Source organism: Littorina saxatilis, linkage group LG4 (genome assembly GCF_037325665.1).
Source record: "Littorina saxatilis isolate snail1 linkage group LG4, US_GU_Lsax_2.0, whole genome shotgun sequence".
NCBI lineage: Eukaryota > Metazoa > Mollusca > Gastropoda > Littorinimorpha > Littorinidae > Littorina > Littorina saxatilis.
This window is the reverse complement of record NC_090248.1, coordinates 10504333-10525159: the sequence shown is the minus strand read 5'-3', so window position 1 is coordinate 10525159 and position 20827 is coordinate 10504333. Positions and strand designations below refer to the sequence as shown.

At 43.7% G+C, this 20827-nt stretch overlaps 2 protein-coding genes across 2 annotated transcripts in view; one reads left to right on the top strand and one right to left on the bottom strand.

Annotated features, from left to right (window-relative positions):
• LOC138963942 (uncharacterized) overlaps nucleotides 1-17285 on the top strand; it is a 180010-nt gene extending 162725 nt beyond the window's left edge. Inside the window, exon 5 of the mRNA XM_070335798.1 lies at nucleotides 17125-17285. Coding sequence (XP_070191899.1) covers nucleotides 17125-17199 — 75 coding nt within the window. The 3' untranslated portion in view covers nucleotides 17200-17285. The remainder of the gene's footprint in view (nucleotides 1-17124) is intronic.
• LOC138963937 (uncharacterized) lies at nucleotides 429-14007 on the bottom strand. Its single transcript, XM_070335795.1, has 8 exons — nucleotides 13698-14007; nucleotides 13131-13170; nucleotides 10592-10708; nucleotides 9725-9856; nucleotides 6667-6808; nucleotides 6282-6419; nucleotides 5653-5798; nucleotides 429-551 (listed from the first exon to the last, which is right to left on the bottom strand). The coding sequence occupies exons 3-6, from the start codon at nucleotides 10698-10700 to the stop codon at nucleotides 6389-6391; spliced, it is 414 nt and encodes a 137-aa protein (XP_070191896.1). The 5' UTR covers nucleotides 10701-10708; nucleotides 13131-13170; nucleotides 13698-14007; the 3' UTR covers nucleotides 429-551; nucleotides 5653-5798; nucleotides 6282-6388.
• Nucleotides 17286-20827: the final 3542 nt, after the last annotated feature.

Here is a 20827-nt window from a genome sequence, read left to right as displayed (position 1 = left end):
AAGTCGGTTATGAAATAGGGACCCACTTTGTTTACTACTGTTTCTAGCAGAAAAGTGTCAAATGAGGGTTCTCAGAAGTTTTCAAGGCTGGAACCTTTTTGTGCACTTTCGTCAATTTTGTGTGTATATTAGTTCACACACCAAAGCGTGTGAAAAAGTTTCCGACTTGCCGAAACACACAGCCCAAGGACAGATAACTCTAGTTACTGACGAGTTGCAGTTTCAAGATGGCGACGACTCGTGGATCCAAGGTAAGCTTGTCGGCGAAGCAAGTTTCTTTTTTCACTGCCAAAATCTGAGCTACCTCTGGCTCTTCTTTGTGAACTCATTCAAGGTGGGTAGACATTTTTACATTGACTTGTTGGCAAAAAATACAACAATGTTTTTTGCATTTATCTCCGCCCCCACCCCCCCCCCCCCCCCCCCACCTGACAGTGCCTCTTTGAGTAGAGCAGGAAACTGAACACTTGAATGGTCACTTGAATGGTCACTTGAATGGTCACTTGAAAGGACTTGCTTTGGCTGGCAAAGAGATGATCGGCATCCTGAATCTGCAGAATACAACATCCCACAAAGGTTAGGGTAAGAGTGTGAGACAACATAATCTTACTCACAACAATTGGACAGGAAGAATTATATTCAAAAATGCAGTTGTTGCAAGCAAAGTTTGAGTGACATAGAGGGAAAAAACAGAGAGAGAAAGAGAGAGTGAGAGTATATTGCGAAGGTGATGGACACATTAATCATTAAAAAAAAACACACACACACACACACACAACATTATTTATTAGTATATAGACCTTGGGAAATAGAGACACAGAGGAAATTAGACCTCAGGGAACAGAGATCTGGGGGATGACTAACCTGAGGAACAGACCTGGAGGAACACAGACCTGAAGAACACACCAGGGGGAACACAGACTTGGGGGAACACAGACCTGGGGAACAGACCTGGGGAAACACAGACCTGAGGAACAGACCTGGTGGAACACAGACCTGAGAAACATAACTGGGGGAACACAGACCTGGGGGATCACAGACCTGGGGGAACACATACCTTGGGGAGCAGACCTGGGGGAACACAGACCTGAGAAACAGATCTTGTGGAACACAGACATAGGGAAACAGACCTGGGGAACACAGACCTGAGAAACAGACCTGGGGGAACAGACCTGGGGAAACACAGACTTGGGGGAACACAGACCTGAGGAACAAACCTGGGGGAACACAGACTTGGGAGAACACAGACCTGAGGAACAGACCTGGGAGAACACAGACCTGGGGAAACACAGACTTGGGGAAACACAGACCTGCGGGAACACATACCTGGGGGAACACAGACCTGAGGAACAGACCTGGGGGAACACAGACTTGAGGAACACACCTGGGGAAACACAGACTTGGGGGAACACAGACCTGAGGAACAGACCTGGGGAAACACAGACCTGAGGAACAGACCTGGGGGAACACAGACCTGCCTACCCCCAAAATTACAAGGTGTAATGAGTCAAGCCAAAAAGAGTAATCTGTTGGAAGAAAGTGTATTCAGGTTCCATTCGGCAATCATTTCGCACATTGTCACTAAGTCTTCTGCTCGGATAATTTCTCCTTCCAGTTTTGTTACTGTATCACTCAACTTCCTGATAAAGAAACAGGTAATTTGAACGTCTATGAGCTCTCTGTACTGCATCCTTGTGATCATTTGTCCCGATGTGCTATCAGGGCCTAGCATTGGAAAAAGTGAGTTCAGCTTACAAAGGCGGGGGTCTGGCCCCTGGTGGGGGAAAAAAAAGAAGAAATATAAATATATATAGTGGTGAAATAGAAAAAAACTCATAGAAAATTTGAAAAATAAATTGAGTTTTTTTACCTAAAATGACCCCACCCCCCCCCCCCCCAAGAAGATTGAGCAACTAAATTATGCCTTCACCAACAAGCAAAACACAGACAGAAAACAAGAAAACTGACAATCTTGTGTTATTTGGCCTGAAAGTGCCATTCCCACTTCCAGGAATACCTAGATTCTTTGTCACTGAATGGCTGACCACGTTCAACAATGTCGCTTCGAGACATTATTTCAAGTCTAGAGCCACAAAACACCGGCACAAAGCATGGTCGCGCGATGCCACAGGAAGTGCGTGCTCAAGCAAACTGTCAAACCGATTGAGAATTGAACCGAACAGCGCACAAAACGAAAGCTGGGACTGTTTGGGTTTACCGTTTGGGAATAACAGGTTTTTGCATTTCGGAGTACACCAAATCGAGTTCCGCGTACTGGAGATGTTATTTCGGCGTAAAGTAAGCCGAACAGCTTACAATGCTAGGCCCTGGCTATGCACAGTCATATTTTCCAATGTGTGCACACGAAAAGTCACAGTGGCAAAGGGAACACAAGACGTGCTTTGGTCCTTTTGATTAAGGTCCTAGGCATGGCCACGATTTCATTTAGCTAGCTGCCTTTGTATTTCTGTTGAATGCCCGAGTTGCCCAGTAGAGTCCATGCAGCACTGTATGCTGATGACCTTGTTCTCTGGTGCACTGAGGAGCATGCAACAACTGCGACCTACAGGATGCAATTAACTTGCCCTCGAGAAAGTTGCAGCTTGGACAGACAACTGGTGTGTAACCATCAACAGAGACAAGACAACAGCTACTCTCTTCACACTCTCCGCCAAAGTACAACCTGGAAGACTGACGTTGGGTGACACGCCACTGAAGTTTGAAGACCAGCAAACTTACCTCGGAGTCACATATGACAAACGCATGACATGGCAACATCACATCATGAATGCGGAAGCAAAAGCCAGAAGAAAACTGAACATCATGAGGAAACTGGCAGGATCACAATGGGGCGCAAACGAAAAGATCCTCAAGACAGTGTACCAGGGGACCGTACGACCTCACCTTGAGTACGGATCTAGCTCTTGGATGACAGCAGCCAAGACGCACCTTCAAACCCTAGAGATAGTCCAAAATCAAGCGATGAGAATCATCACAGGCGCTATGAAGACAACCCCAATAGACAAGATGCAACAGGTGACCGGCATACCTCCACTCAGCAAGAGAAGAGAATGCAAAGCGATGGTACAAGACATCAAGTACCAGTGCATTCCAGACCACCAAATGAATGCAAGGATAAAGCAGCTCTCTTCTGGCAGGCTAAAGAGATCAAGCTTTGCAACTGAGACACGGGCCCTGAAGAGAGAACACCAAGCAAAGATGCCTGAACTGGTTCACCCATCACACTTCTCCCTTGAAGAACCACCCTGGAAAAACAACCTTGAAAACGTGTCCATCCAGACCACAGTTCCTCATCTCACAACAAAAGATGAACAGAGCGATGTGCAGAAGAAAGCCAGGTGACACTTGCCATGCTCGACGAAAGATACCCCCAAGAAGCATGGATGCGGGTCTTTACAGATGGGTCCGCCACAGATGCCGTCAAGAGAGGAGGAGCTGGTGTCTACATCCAACACCCCAGTGGAGAGTGGCAAGCAGAGGCTATACCAACTGGCCTCCATTGCACCAACTACAGAGCAGAGGTAGAAGCGCTTATCCACGCAGCCAATACCATCAGCAGCAAGGTCAATCCCGACACCCAAGTTGTCTTCCTGACTGATGCCTTGTCTGTGCTGCAAGCAGTCAACAACAACAAACTGCCTCAGCTTACAACGACACTTCATAACATCACTTGTCTGAAGACTGTATTCGACAAGCGCTTAGAACTGTACCCACGGAATACGCGCTATATAAGCTTCATATTGATTGATTGATTGATATTGCAGTGGGTCCCCTAACACTGCGGGATAGAGGGGAACGAACAAGCGGATAAAATGGCCAAACTGGGTGCGGAGGACGAACAAGAAGAAAACCCAGTGAGCTCCACAGAGATGAAAACCGTCATAAAGTCTCTGCTTAAACCCCCCCCCCCCCCCCCCCCCCCAACGCACGACAGCAACCACCAACTGTCAAGACCTGAACAGGTAGTCATTTTTCGCCTGAGAACAGGGCACAACAGAATGCAACAACACCTGCACAAAAAACTGCGAGCCGTGCCCTCCCCCATGTGTCCCTGTGGAGACGCAGAGCAGGATGCAGCCCACATCCTGCAGGACTGCAGGAATCTCCAGCCCCTGAGGAGAGAGATCTGGACCAGGCCGGTGCCCCTTCATGAGAAGCTGCATGGACCTGTGGAGGCTCTTCATAAGACCACCAGCTTCATTACCAGAGCTGGACTCCACGTTTAGCATTGGCGAACGACAAGAAGAAGAAGACAGACCTGGGGAAACACAGACCTGGGGGGACACAGACCTGAGAAACAGACCTTGGGGAACACAGACATAGGGAAACAGACCTGGGGGAACAGACCTGGGGAAACACAGACTTGGGGGAACACAGACCTGAGGAACAAACCTGGGGGAACACAGACTTGGGAGAACACAGACCTGAGGAACAGACCTGGGGGAACACAGACTTGGGGGAACACAGACCTGAGGAAACACAGACCTGGGGGAACAGACCCGAGGAACACAGACCTGGGGGAACACAGACCTGGGGGAACACAGACCTGAGGAACAGACCTGGGGGAACACAGACTTGAGGAACAGGCCTGGGGAAACACAGACTTGGGGAAACACAGACTTGGGGGAACACAGACCTGAGGAAACACAGACCTGAGGAACAGACCTGGGGGAACACAGACCTGCCTACCCCCAAAATTACAAGGTGTAATGAGTCAAGCCAAAAAGAGTAATCTGTTGGAAGAAAGTGTAATCAGGTTCCATTCGGCAATCATTTTGCACATTGACACTAAGTCTTCTGCTCGGATAATTTCTCCCTCCAGTTTTGTTACTGTATCACTCAACTTCCTGATAAAGAAACAGGTAATTTGAACGTCTTTTTGTTTCTATGAGCTCTCTGTACTGCATCCTTGTGATAATCTGTCCCGATGTGCTATGCACAGTCATATTTTCCAATGTGTGCACACGAAAAGTCACTGTGGCAAAGGGAACACAAGACGTGCTTTGGTCCTTTTGATTAAGGTCCTAGGCATGGCCACGATTTCATTTAGCTGCCTTTGTATTTCTGTTGAATGGCTGTCTTCTTTCTCACAGCAATCCTTTTACCACCACTGTGACAAGCTTCCTCGTCAGATTCGTCTGTCTCGTGGGGACTCAGATTTTCACGCGTCGCTAATTCATTGTAATGCGAACGGCAGCGTCTATCTTGTTTGTGGCTGAACAGACCGGAAATGACCGGATATTGCCTAAATGATCTCGCGCAGGCGCAAACTCAAGCTCTGCGAAAACAACTATACTGATCGGATTTACTTCGAGATAAGATGCAAAAAATCATACTTTTGGATTCTTAAAAATCGTACTTTCATTCTGGAAAGCATGGTGGCGTAGTTTGGGTTAACATTCGTAGTAAGTTACGCCCAAATCGTAAGGGTAGGCAGGTCTGGGAACACAGACCTGAGGAACAGACCTGGGGGAACACAGACCTGGGGGAACACAGACCTGGGGAAACACAGACCTGGGGGAACACAGACCTTAGAAACGGACCTGGAGAAACATAGACCTGGGGAAACACAGACCTGGGTAATGATGAAGCTGAATCCAGACACAAACAGACAATGAAGATAAGGCTAACCTAGATGGCGGTGGTGAGTATGAAGAATCGGTGAAGACTCGAACGGCCTCTTTACTCTCTTCCTCTTTCGACCTCGGCTTTCATGCCTCTCTGCTGACCCTTGGGCTATCCTGGTTTCATGGTCCTCTCTGGCACTGTGTGACACCCTGTTGAAAAACAAAAGGTTCAAGTAGTGGAGAGCCAGAACTGTCAATATTAATGCTGAGAGGAAAATTCAGCTGACAAGAATGCAAACAGACTAGATCCAAGTCATTCCAACATCATGGACAGCCTGGTTAAAGTATGAAACATGGTTTTGGAGGTGACCGCACATTAAAGTTTTAGGTTTCCCCGGTGTGCAGGGACAGCCAGACGGACGGACAGTCAGATGGACAGACAACCCGTCAGATAGACAGACAAATGGACAGCCAGTCATATAGACAGACAGCAGACGGACAACCAGCCAGACGGACGGTCAGATGGACAGTCAGATGGACAGACAGCCAGACGGACAATCAAATTGAGGGACAGATGAAGGGATAACATGTAGGCAGTCATAGTCAGATGGAAACAAAGCAATATAGGCACTATCTAACATGTCAGAACAAAATCTAAACCAAGTCCTTGCTTTATCTTAAAATGATACAGACCCAGTTTTCTCCAAGTGTGAAAGGCAAGCATGGTTTACTCTTGGTCACAAACAAGAGCGTGAGCTTTCAGCCCAAGGTCACTATGGGAGCAGGTCTGTTTCCCCTGGTTAATGTTGTGCAGGGCTTTGTTTCCTGGGCCTGGAGGGAACATACACCCAGGGAATTTAGAACTAGGGAACTGAGACCAGAGAAAACATAATCATGGTGGAAAATATAAACCTCAGGGAACAGAGACCTGGGCAAACATATACCTGAAGGAACATAGACCTAAGAGAACATAGACTTGAAGGAACATAGACCTGGGGGAACATGGACCTGGGGAACATGGACATGGGTAATCGTGTAAGTGATCCCGGACAGAAAAGACAATGAAGATAAGACTAACCTAGATGGTGGTGGTGAGTATGAAGAATCGGATGAAGACTCGAACGGCCTCTTTTTTCTCCTTTCGTCCTCGGCTCTCACGCCTCTCTGCTGACGCTTTGGGTACCCTGGTTTGATGGTCCTCTCTGGCACTATGTGACAACCTGTTGAAAGAAAAGGTTCAAGTAGTGGAGATATAGAACTGTCAATATTAATGTTGAGGAAAATTCTGCTGACAAGAATGCAAACAGACTAGATCCAAGTCATTCCAACATCATGGACAGTCTGTTGAGGTATGAAATAAATTATAGTTTTGGAGGTGACCTCACGTTAAAGTTGTATTTTTCCCCGGCGTGCACGGACAGCCAGACGGACAACCTGATGGAGGGACAGATGAACGGATGACATTTAGGCAGTCATAGTCAGCTAGAAACAAAGCAATACGAGGGGGACTCATTATATTTTGGAACCTGGGCAAACTAATGAAGTCACTACTTTGCCTTTTTCATTACATCAAAGACCAGTTTGGGGAAAACTTGTGACAACAAAAATTACTTGATTCCGTGCAATAGTTTTCATTCTTATGAAACGCGCTTTTCGGTGACCTCGGCGATCAACCACAGTCGATCGACTGGGCAGTCGATCGACTGTCAGTCGGTTCACTGCTATCTTATGAAACTGGCCCCTGGGGCCCAGTCGATCGACTGTGGTTGATCGCCGGGTCACCGAAAAGCGCGTTTCATGAGCGAATCACCGTCACCCGCGGACAACCGCAGTCAACCAACTGTACAGTAATCCGAATGGCCAAGTCGAGGGCTAAATTTAGCAACATTACCACTTCCGTTTGCTCATTTGCACGTGGAAATGGCGATGGAAGAAAAAACTAGTCTCGGCCCGCTCAAAATAACAATGATCGAGACTTTCAGTAATTCCTTCGCGTGACGTCTAACCCTCTTACGCCAGGGTTCGACACTAGCGGGGGCGGGGGGCGGAACGCCCCAGAGTTTTGTGTTCCGCCCCAAACATTGCCGAAGCTTGGGGCCCACTCCGCCCCAGGATAAATTCCAACAATGACAAACCGAAAATTCTAATGCCAGCAGAGCCAATCACTAAAAATCGCCAGTCAAAGTCGTCACTGAAATTTGCGTTACGATCAATGCCGCAGTCAAGAAAAAAAACCATTCAAATCGTCGAAGGACAATGTCGTAAGGGAAATAACTCCCAGATTGCGCTCTTTAGCGTGAGAGATAAGTATCGCCTTCAAATGCCAAACGCAAAATGTGGCGACACATCCCTGGTGTAAAAAGACATGGAAATGAAGATGAAGAACAGGGTGGAGAGAAACGAAAAAAGGAGACCGATGCAGCCAAAAGCGCGAAGCGCTGTCGTAATTTCAATGTCAAATGGTTGAAAGAATTTCCCTGGCTTCAGTACGATGAAGAAAAACAGACAATGCATTGCCGCACGTGAATACTGAGAGTGGGCCCCAGATTTTTTTTTTCCGCCCCAGCAATTTCCATTTCTGGGGCCAGTGTGGCCCCAGGCCAAATAAGTTAGTGTCGACCCCTGTACGCCATAATGTGACGTCTTCAAGACATAACCCTGACTTGTCTCCTGGATTACTGCGTCATGATAGATACATTTCGAAGAACAATCACAAGGTTTGGCTCACAATCCAAAAAAGTCAATCAGTATGAGGCTTATGTCGCGCGTATTCCGTGGGTACAGTTCTAAGAGCAGGGATTTATTTTTTAAAAATTTTAAATTTTTATTTTATACAATTTATATTGCGCATATATTCAAGGCGCAGGGATTTATTTATGCCGTTTGAGATGGAATTGTTTTACACATCACATCACGCATTCATATCGGCCAGAGAAAACATAATCAAAGTGTGAGCATTGTCATTGTGTCATTGACTGTGCGGATAATTACATTTATTTTCGGTTTACCGCAGTAAGCCGAACACAGTGTTGGGGGGAGAGCATCACCGTGTTTGGCCGACTTCAGGTGAGATGACCCGCAGTCGGCCGACTGAAATTTTGTTTGTGAAACCCGATAATGTCGGATTACTGTGGTTCTCTCGGACAACTGCAGTTGATCGACTGTGTTTCTGGCTTATGAAACATAGACCTGGGCAAACATATATACCTGAAGGAACATAGACCCAAGGGAACACAGACCACAGGCGGAAGGTATCGTTCACTGGACCACTACTTTCATAGAAAGACTACAAGGTATGACACTCAGCTTCGAGTCTTGCTCCACTAACTTCAAAAAAAATTATGCAAATAATAATTGCCAATGTCGAGATTCTTTGTAACTTTACAAATGCCAGGATAAATGAATGTTCTAACTATCTGTACCTTTTATGTTTAGCTGCCTGTCCGCTGCACCGTATTTTGTGCGACCAAACGCGTCTGTCGCCGGCATATCACTTAGATCCCGTGGGAAAGCTGAACAGTTGTAGGTCCGAGGAGTTGGTAGTGCGATGCGCTCATTGGTTAATAACCGGATATTCGATGATTATTTTTGATTTGGCAAACGGTTCTTCACCAAAAACCTAACAAAAACCTAAAGTGAAACTCCCGTGGGTAGCTTCCCTTCGCTGCAATATTTACATATGTTTTAGACCAATGAGCACCCGTATGCATATTCGGTGCGGGATGCATGATTTCTTCCCAAATACAGGTAGCGGTTCGCAAACGAAAATTCGTCAAAATGATGGTTAAAAACAACTTGCAGCAGACGGCAGCTGAAAATTAAAGATACATGTATGATGTAGTTAAAACAATCATTCAACTGTATTTATTTGACCTTACACAGACTGTTGGAAGAGGCAAACCGCCTTGAACACAAAAATTGTCCGCAGGAAGCGACTCCAAGAACACAGACGACTTGAAGCTGAGTGACATACCTTGTAGTCTTTCTATGAAAGTAGTGGTCCAGTGAACGATACCTTCCGCCTGTGCACAGACCTGGGCAAACATAGACCTGAAGGAACATGGACCTGGGGAACATGGACATGGGTTATCGTGTAAGTGATCCCGGACAGAAAAGACAATGAAGATAAGACTAACCTAGATTGTGGTGGTGAGTATGAAGAATCGGATGAAAACTCATACGGCCTCTTTTGTCCTGGGCTCTCATGCCTCTCTGCTGACGCTTTGAGTACCCTGGTTTGATTGTCCTCTCTGGCACTATGTGACAACCTGTTAAAAAACAAAAGGTTCAAGTAGTGGAGATATAGAACTGTCAATACTAATGCTGAGAGGAAAATTCAGCTGACAAGAATGCAAACAGACTAGATCCAAGTCATTCCAACATCATGGACAGTCTGTTGAGGTATGAAATATTTAGTTTTGGAGGTGACCTCACGTTAAAGTTGTATTTTTCCCCGGCGTGCACGGACAGCCAGACGGACAACCTGATGGAGGGACAGACAACCCCATCGTGCCCAGACATGTAGCCAGACGGACGGACAGTTAGATGGACAGACAGCCCGATGGACAACCGGATGGAGGGACAGATGAACGGATGACATTTAGGCAGTCATAGTCAGATGGAAACAAAACAATATAGGCACTATCTAACATGTCAGAACAAAATCTAAACCAAGTCCTTGCTTTATCTTAAAACGATGCAGACCAAGTTTTTTACAAGTGTGAAAGGCTAGCATGGTTACACTTGGTCACAAATAGGAGCGTGAGCCTTCAGCCCAAGGACACAATGGGAGCAGGTCCGTGTTTCCCCTGGTTAATGTCCCGCAGGGCTTTGTTCCCTGGCCCTGGAGGGAACATACACCTGGGGAACTGAGACCAGAGGGAATGGGGGGAAATAAAGGACTCGAGGAATAGAGACCTGAAGGAACATACACCTGGGAAACGTAGACCTAGCTAATCATGGAGCTGATCCCATGTGCAAAAGACAATGAAAATGAGGCTAACCTAGAAGGTAGTGATGAGTATGAAGACTCGAACGTCCTCTTTTCCCTCCTCTTTTGCCTCTCTGCCGACGCTTTGGATACCCTGGTTTCATGGGTCTCTTTGGCACCATGTGACACCCTGTTGAAAAACAAAAGGTTCAAGTAGTGGAGAGCCAGAACTGTCAATATTAATGCTGAGAGGAAAATTCAGCTGACAAGAAATTGAAGAATGCAAACAGCCTAGATCCAACATCATGGTTGAGGTATGAACATAGTTTTGGAGGTGGCCTCACTTTAAACTAAAGATGCACTGAAGTAGTACGAAGGGAAAATTAACAGAGGTAGAATGAAGTTGCTTTTATATCAATCTGAAAATAATTTCACAAAAATGAGCATCGCCAATTTGTATTATTTTTATTTATCAAAAGTGAATGAGCACACCTGGAAATTTTGGACTTGGTGCTTGACATAAGACTTGACATCATAACAGTACTTGGTGGGCTACCGTAATGACTTAGAGTGTACCAAAAGAGACAATTGCGAGCACTTTGTAAGTCTTTATAAAAAAAAAGTAAGCAAACTAGAAAACCATGCCCTGTTGTAAATGTTTCTTTTAGAGTTTAGACATTCAGATTCTGATGGCATCTGCTTTAAGTGTTTATTAATTCTCGTAACAGTGCATTCATGATTCAACGGGCAGTAGGTGAATTTTTTTCAAATATAAATGTGACTGTGAGTGATAGGCCTATGCCACAGATGCCATGTTTGAATTTATTCGGATTTAGTTCTCTTTCCTTGTTTGTATTATGATTGTGTAAGTGTAAAGCGCTCTGGGCTCGTCACCACGAGGTTTACGCGCTATATAAGTAATCGTTATTATTATTATTATTATTATTATTACAGAATCTATGATTATGTTATCAAAACGTGTCTAAGCTGAATTCGCGAAATAAAGAGAAAAGCGCCAACTCTTGAGTAGAGAGGTAATAAAGTAATCGCTAATCGAGCGAAATGGCAATCCGTGGCGACTTACTTAGGAGTCGGGAAGACGCAAATCCTGTGTATCGTCAAGAATAAAGACTCGGTGTTATCAAGATGGGGAGAAGGATAGCGAAGCGAAAGTACGCAAAGAAAGGTGCCTGTACGAAGACCTCAACGATCATGTATGAGACAAGTTTAGCGATGCACGGCGAAGAAACATTCCTGTGAGCAGAAACATGATTCGGGAGAAAAGTCGTTATGCTTTCTATCGAGCAGGACATTCGGATTTTACTGGTTGCGCCACAATGTCAAATGTGCTTCACTCGGCGGGGAGCGAGCATTACGCCATGAGTAAATTTTCTTTGAAACTTGAGTTAAAGTTGTTCTGCTGTAATGTGTTTGGGTGTGTGTGTGTGTAGATAGGACTGTAAACTGCAACTGTGTGTTTGTGTGTGTACATTGACAGTACATAACAGTACATACATTGTACACTGCAACCAAATTCATGACCGCCCGGGCCAAAAACTCAAACAACCATTTTAAGACTCCCCCCCCCCCCTTTTTTACGACCTAATTTTCAAGGTTTTTCCAAAGTCGTAAATAGGGGATTCTACTGTAGTATGAATTCGGTTTTCATGATCACACCAAAGCCTGATGAGACTCCACTAAATACAGTTGGTTGTTTACTAATTCCTTGCTTGCATCACTGCAATACAACTCATACTGGTATTCTTGAAGTTGAAGAACAGCAACAGGTCTTGCTTTATTTCACTATTATTTTCACAACTGCTGACTGAACAACATTCAGAATCGCAAAATTTGGCAGTCAAAGGAGACTTTCTTCACATTGACTGTGTGTAACTAAGCTAGAGTGTACTGAAAATGTGAAATGACGTCACAGTTCTAGAACAGTGAGAGCAAGAGGTAAGGTGATTTGTTTCGGCAGGTAAAAATGGTCATATATGTACGCAGCGATATCTTGTGCAAAATTAAGTTTTTTTACTAAATAAACATTACCAGTATATTAATAAAGTGTACATAATTATCAAAATACTGTTGATTTAGACTTCAACTCTGTGCATCTTTAAAGTTATATTTTTCTCCGGCGTGCACGGACAGTAAGACGGACAGACAGCCAGATGAACAACCGAACGGAGGGACATAACATTTAAGCAGTCATAACGGTTAGGGTGGACAGGGGGTTAAGCCCTTTTAGTTTTCAGGGGTCGCTTTATTCTCCGGCCCCGCGAGGGTGTTTTGTTTCTGCCGCCCTATGTCCATACACCTGTATTTTCCCGTTTAATAACCCTATCATGAGTCATCCCTGAGGTCGCCTATAGTTGTGGACTGGGCGTTAAGCATCCAACAATTAACAAACCCAATCACACATTTCTGACAATGGAATGTTCACCCAATGACCCATGTAGTCTTTCTCATCATTTATAATATTAAATGCCAGGCTGGAGCTCTACAAAAATGAAATTTATTGGTTTGATTTGGTTACAGATCAACCCACAGATTTCCCACTCTCATGGACCAGCCAGGATGCACTGACATTGATTAATCGTGAGCCTTCTCACCTTTGAATTACCCGTCATAATGGCTTGCTGAAGAAATCATCTGCAAATAAAATGCAAACAATTACACTTACAGCAATGATATACACATGCATGCGCATGCTGTCAATATTCAATTTTGTTGTGCATGTTTATCAATATTATGTGTTGCCCCGAGTGCTGTGTTAAACACTAACAGAATCTTCAAAAAGATGAAGGCGGGTGGAAACTAGAAGAACAGCCTGAGCCTGCGTCTATTAGAGATCGGATTGACAGCCGGTCTTTTCAAATCGTGTTTTCTGTAAGCTTAGCTAAGAAATGCCATATTATTATCACCATCCTCAAGTTACCTACTCATAAATTCAGCACTAAACGCACAAATAGCATGAAAGAAGAAAGTACAGGCATTTTTCTTGCGTGAAAAATAGATCAATACTATCTCCGCCGTTCGATCAGTCACTGCCTCATCCCAAGATAATATAGCCTACACAAAAACACTTATTCACAATAAATTAAAAAGAACAATGACAAAAACATACAGTTTCTGTTCCCTAATAATGAAACAATCATAAAATTAAGTTTCCCGCTTACCTTGGATCGACGAGGCGTCGCCATCTTGAAAATGCAACTCGTCAGTAACTAGAGTTATCTGTCCTTGGGCTGTGTGTTTCGGAAACTCAGAAACTTTTTCACACGCTTTGGTGTGTGAACTAATATACACACAAAGTTGACTAAAGTGCACAAAAAGGTTCCAGCCTTGAAAACTTCTGAGAATCTTCATTTGACACTTTCCTTCTAGAAACAGTAGTAAAAAAAGTGGGTCCCTATTTTTGGAACCGACTTTTTTTTTAAACCCAGTTGGACGCTTGTGTGTTAATGCAAGGAACCCAGTTATGTAGTTGTGAACACACACACACACACACACACACACACAAACACACACACACACACACTCACACACAAACACACACACACACTCACACTCACGTGCACGCATGCATTCGCACCCGCACACATACACACACACACATGCACACACACACACACACATGCACACACACACAAATACACACACACACACACACACACGTACACACACACACACACACACACACACACACACACACACATATACATGCACACACACAATCACGCGCACGCACGAATTCGCACCCGCACACACAAACACAGACAAACACACACACACAAACGCGCACGCTGAGCTTAAAGGCACAGTAAGCCTCCCGTAAACTATCACAGATACTGTCAGGCTTTTACACACAGTACAAACACCATTTCATTTAAACACTCACCGCTTTTGAACATCCTAGGTGCCCTCCGTAAAGAGCGAGCAATTTTCAAAGAATTTATTTGTGTGTGGTTTATCTTACCTCTGAGCCATCGTGAACCCGTGTAATCCAGTTTCCCTTTTTTCACAATTTAGCCGCCAGTTTGTCATTTCAATGCAAATCTCTGTAAGCTTATCTGCAATAGCACGTTATTGTGTACCTTTGAATCTGAAATGCAACATTGAAACGGCTGCGAACTAGAGCAGTGGCGGTTAACGGTTCAGAGGAACTGGCGCCAGGCAGCGTCGTCTGCTACGAGAACCACGACCTTGCGTGACCCTGCTTCCGGGCTATCTTTTTTTAAACTTTCAAAACTTCGTATTGTTCTGATCTTGTCTTGATGAAAAAAGATTTCTTTTATGATTTAAGAATGTTTGTGTAACAAGCTGTCAATTTATTATTTAGATTTCAAAAGTTAGGTCAGAAGCGCAAAAAAGCACCGTCCGATTGTCTGACAGACAATCCGCAAAATTAATTCTTTGAAAATTGCTAGCTCTTTACGTAGGGCACCGAGGGTGTTCCTGTTCGGTGAGCGTTCAAATGGAAGGGTGTTTGTACTGTGTGTAAAAGCCTGACAGTATCTGTGATGGTTTACGGGAGGCTTACGGTGCCTTTAATCATTGGAGACTTTTGGAACGAGTGTCAGAGCCTGCGGGCAGTACTATCTAAGCAGCCATCTTGGGAAGGTTAGCTGACGAAAATGACCGTATAAAGTTCAGGGGACATTTACTGTGCTGTAATGTAAGTACCCCTGTAATGTTTGGTTCGACAATATTTTATAACTGTGCTAATAAATTAAAGGCACAGTAAACCTCCCGTAAACCATCACAGATATTGTCAGGCTTTTACACACAGTACAAACACCCTTCCATTTGAACGCTCACCAAACGGAAACATCCTAGGTGCCCTCCGTAAAGAGCGAGCAATTTTCAAAGAATTTATTTTCGTGGACCGTCTGATCGACAAATCAGGCGCCTCGTTTTGGCGCTAGAACTAACTTTTAAAATCTAGATAATAAATTGACAGCTTGTTACACAAACATTCTTAAATCATAAAGAATTCTTTTTTTTGATCAAGACAAGATCAGTAAAATTTGAAGTTTTGAAAGTTTGAAAAAAGAAAAGCCCGGAAACCGTATCACGCAAACCGTCTTTCTCGTAGCAGACGACGGTTGTGCCTAGCGCCCGTTCCTCTTAAGTCAACTGTCACCGCTCTAGTTCGTGTGAATCGCAGCCGTTTGTTGCGTTTAGATTCAGAGGTACACAATAACGTGCTATTGCAGATAAGCTTACAGCGAGTCGCATTAAAATCACAAACTGACGACCACATTGTGAAAAAAAAGAAACTGGATCACACGAGTTCACGATGGCTCAGGGGTAAGATAAACCACGCAAAAATAAATTCTTTGAAAATTGCTCGCTCTTTACGGAGGGCACCTAGGATGTTCAAAAGCGGTGAGCGTGTAAATGAAAGTGTGTTTGTATTGTGTGTAAAAGCCTGACAGTATCTGTGATGGTTTATGGGAGGCTTACTGTGCCCTTAAATGAATATCAATGGGAGAGCAGTTTTCTTGATCAATTGACCTCTGTAGAGCCCCAATCAGTTTCTGATCGCCGCCAGTGCAATGACTTGATAAGATTTGATCAGAACTCCGGGGGCCATGTAGCACAGCGTCACGCTCATAAGAAAAATACCTATCTCAGTGTTAGGCATTTCTGTAATGAAACTACATGGGGAAGCTACTGGAAGGGTATCTATCATGTGTTAGAGAGTATAAACTCTCAGACCAACGGAAACCATTGCCACGCCGGTAACATAAGCAAAACTGCCGATTTCGTTTCTTGAGTTAGGCACTTTTTCTTTATGAATACCGGAAGACTTTGTTTTGATAATGTGACGGTATGCAAAAGCTCTTTGTGGGTTGTTATGCAGTTTTGCTGATTGAAAATGTTGCTGTCAGCTCTTTATCTCACGTTCATCCCGTGGTAACAGCTCCAGATAGGCAATTTGCAACTTATAACTAAAATGTGATAGGCAGATTGTTCAGAAACCAAAGAATTTTTTTTGCCTTTTTATCAAAACATCAAAAAATGACATAGGCAATTATCTTATGAGCGTGACGACAGTTGGTAGAGTAGAGCACTGGACTAGTGATCCTAGGCCGTCACGGGTTCGAATCCTGGCCCTAATGAACACGGGTCAACTTTATAAGCAGACTCATTGACGGTAATGGGCAGAATATACCTTCGCAGAGTCAGCGGCACAGACGGCGCACTGCATATTATTGATGCTGCGATTGGGATTATGACGAGTACTTGGCCTGGTTTTTTTTCACGCAACGTGTAGCGGGCCGGGATAATCTGCAGTGCGTCGTCTTTCCTGCTGAAATTACATAGGTGAGCGCCGGGCCTAACCATGTCCCACCACCGTCTCACCACGTAAAAGACCTCGGTACGGTCATTCTGCCATCAGTAGGGGGCCTACAGGAGGCTGATTACACCTAAACACGCACGCACCTGGGGTAGCGCTTCTCTCGTTGCTGCTGGCTTTCCATTAATTGGGAGGGAGCGATCCGAATTTCCCATTTATGGGATCGTAAAGTGAATGAAATGAAATGTAAAAAAATAAATCAAATGTATTTAATTGCCCACATGATTATTTATTTTCAGATGTGGTCCGGTTTCTGTTCTGCTATTAAACAAGATATAATGGGAGACTCTGAGACAGAAACTGCCTCTTCCTGATATATCACCTTGAAGCAGAGAAGGGAACATGCCGCTTGCATTTTGCGCTATTGAAACACTCTGAAACATAATCACTGAAACACTCACGATGCTTCTTGTGTGTGTGTGTGTGTGTGTGTGTGTGTGTGTGTGTGTCTGTGTGTGTCTGTGTGTGTCTGTGTCTGTGTCTGTGTCTGTGTGTCACGTATCAGTACGATAGACTTTGAAATCGCAGTCACGAATAAAAGAACACACACAAAAACACCCACCTTGTCAAACACAGAACGTTTCATGCAATAATCATCGTAGCCGTCGATATCACGAGTCGGATTGACAAGGAAAAAATGGTCCTTCCTTTGAAAAATGAGTGTAACGGCCAAACATGTCAACCTTTAAATAACAACCCACTGTCCTGTGAACAGTACTCCCCGTGCATGTGTTTGCGTGCGTGCGTGCGTGCGTTCGTGCATGTGTGTGTGTGTGTGTGTGTGTGTTCGTGCGTGCATGTGTTTGTGTGTGTGTGGGTGATTGTGTGTTTGTCTCTCTCATTTTTTTTTCTGTCTCTTTGTCTCTCTGTTTGAGACAATAGCAAATCAAAAAGGTATATATCACCATTCACTGAGAACCAATGACAAAAGCAAACTTCCAAAAATAGTACGAAAAAATATGGAAAAAAAGAACTGAATTTAAGAAGATACAAAGAAAGTACATTAATCAAACACACTTTAAAGAGGTTGACACGTCTTTTAGAGTGGGGTGGATTGCATGCCCCGTGATGCGGCGTCACTAGTGTCAAAGAGGCTAAGATAAGGAGTCCAATCGGAATGCACGTGTCAGAATCAGGCGCTATACATAATGTGCGTAAAATTATTGTTTTATATCGAGTGGGTTAGACGGGAAGGGCTTGAGAGTTTTATGAAAGGAAGTGTATTTCTCCTCGCGAAAGGATCTGCATCTGTGTTTGCGATTAAATTACCAATACATTGATAGAAACGAGCGCGCGCACATACACACACACACACCAAACACACACATACACACATACGTACACGCACATACACACACACGTACACACACACACACACACACTTACGCACACACACATATACACACACTCATGCGGAGTATGTGGATTAGAAGATAAAATACATTTTTTTTTTTAGGTAATTGCATAGAAAACAACCATCCTCGAAATATTTCATGAGTGAAATCAACTTGGTCATTGTCTTTGATCTCCGAGTACAACTGAATAATTTATAAAGGTCATCTGCATATTTATCGTTAAGGCCAAAAAAAATAATAGGTGTGGTTACGGTAACATAGCCCAAAAAAATAGGGTAGGTAGGTAGGCAATCACTTTTTTTTTTTTTTACTTTTTTTCTAATGTGTACAAATTAAACCTACTTGACAGGGAAATAAGTGTGCGACACGGGCGCTTTCGCTTTCATTGCGTTTTTTGCACTTTTTTTTTTTTTTTGACAAATGTAATAAAAAGTTATAGGATCGGCCCCTAAAAATAGGGTAGGTCGGGTTACCGTAACCACACCTATTTTTTTTTTAGGCCTAACTGGGGACTTCTTTCTTCAGCTAAACGATTAAGATATTCTGCGGTATAAAAGTCAAACTCACGTTTAGCTAACGATCTACATACATTTTAACATTGAAGAAATAAAGAAACCAACAAAGAATACACATAATCTGCTTGGGTGAACTCTAGTACTCTTCATAGGCAACCACTTAGATCAATACCGACAAAAAAATCCTGAGCGACGAAATAAGAAATAAACTAAAACAGTATGCTTACAGTTTTGTTCATTTGCTATCGCTTTTAGAACATTGATTGCTAAATCTGGTTCAACAGAACAAGGATGTCATGTCCCATCTGTCGTCTGGTGCAGATCTATCGTCTGCTACAGACTGAAAAAGTTTACCAACAACATGGAAATTGCCACTTACAAAGTTAGAGATACGGTTAAAATAAAAGGTGGTGAAGAAGGTCGGATCTTGCGTGTGTTATTTTTCAATTTTAAAGTAAACAACGGTCGTTCAGGTCATGCATGCAGAGAGATTTACAATTTTTGACCTACATTGAAAAAACCAGCAGACTAAAACTATAGATCTACTGCACGACAGTAGCGGTAACTCGGGCAAGACTGAACGACAAACATCAAAGTAAGGCTCAGCTAAAATTAATGACGATTGAAGAAGTAAGTAATCCAGATTTGAACATTGAAGCACAACAGCTCGAATAAGCACAAATTCAGCAATCATCCTCATCGCTTGTAAAATCACACACGCAGTCTTTTTGTCGAATGCCTCGGACAACCGATTTGTCACTTGACGACTGAAACCGGCCGGTATCTGCACAGTATCAAATTTCATTTCAACACTCTAGAAATAACTGTTATTCGTTTTCTTAAGCAGTATAGATGACTGAATACAAAAGCAGACGTTTTATGGTGAGTTTACCAAAAAGACAAAAGGGGACTCGTTTCGCAGTGGCACATGAATTTGATGACACGATTTGCGGTCGCTGAAGGTTTGGCCAGCAGAAAACCGGCACTTGCCGAGTTTGTGTCAAAAAGTGGTTTTTGGCTCACGTAAGTGTAGCATATGCTATGCTAACTTTTGTCTGTCTGTGCGTGCGGGCGTGCGTGCGTGCGTATGTATGTATGTCTGTGGTAGAAACTTTAACATTTGAAGACGTCACAACATTTGAAGACGTCACATTATGACGTAAGAGGGTTAGACGTCACGCGAAGCAATTACTGAAAGTCTCGGTCATTGTTATTTTGAGCGGGCCGAGACTATTTTTTTCTTCGAAATCGGCCATTCAGATCTAGATCAAGTGTATCGCTTTCTTGCACAGTGTCACCTATGCTTACTGTGTGTGTGTGTGTGTGTGTGTGACGGAGTGATTGAGTTTGTGTTACTGTTTGTCGATTTCTTACGTGAGCCGTGAAGGCTTCGCCTCTTGTTTTTTTATTTTTAATGAAAACGTCCGAGTAATGGGATAGAAAGCTTACACACCTCGTCCTGAATATCGTGCATATTTTCCCTCAGAATGTGTAACCTATATGTATTACTTTGTGGAATGCGATACTTTTTTAACATTTTTACAAATCACGGGTTAACAACGTTTCATGTAATAGTCATCGTAGCCGTCATAATAAATGCTCAATGAAATGTTACTGTTGTCTGAGGGTTAAATTTGATTCACAAAGTGTGTCCGTGTGTATGTTTGTGCAAAACATATGACTAAATGTCAAAACTAGATAACTATAACCCGATTAGGTTCAACGGAAGGTCAGGCTTAAGTCTGACACATTACCACAGCACAAGGGTGACAGCTGCAGCTCAGACAGCTAAGACACGACGCAAGAATTAAAACAAATACTGAAAAATCCTTCTCTCCTACCATTGATATTATTATTTTCTCAAGTTAATTCTTTGAGTTATTGTGAACTTATGTAAAAGTTAAAAAGACATTTGAATGTCTTTGCGTGGAAATGTGTGCAGAGAAAAAAATCACCATTTGTCAGCATCTGGTGTTCTAAGATGGGATATTTGACAAGCTTTGCTTAAGCTGCAGAGATTCGCCAGCCTAATCCCGGTTTGTCCAACGGCAGCTGTACTGAAATAAGCAAAA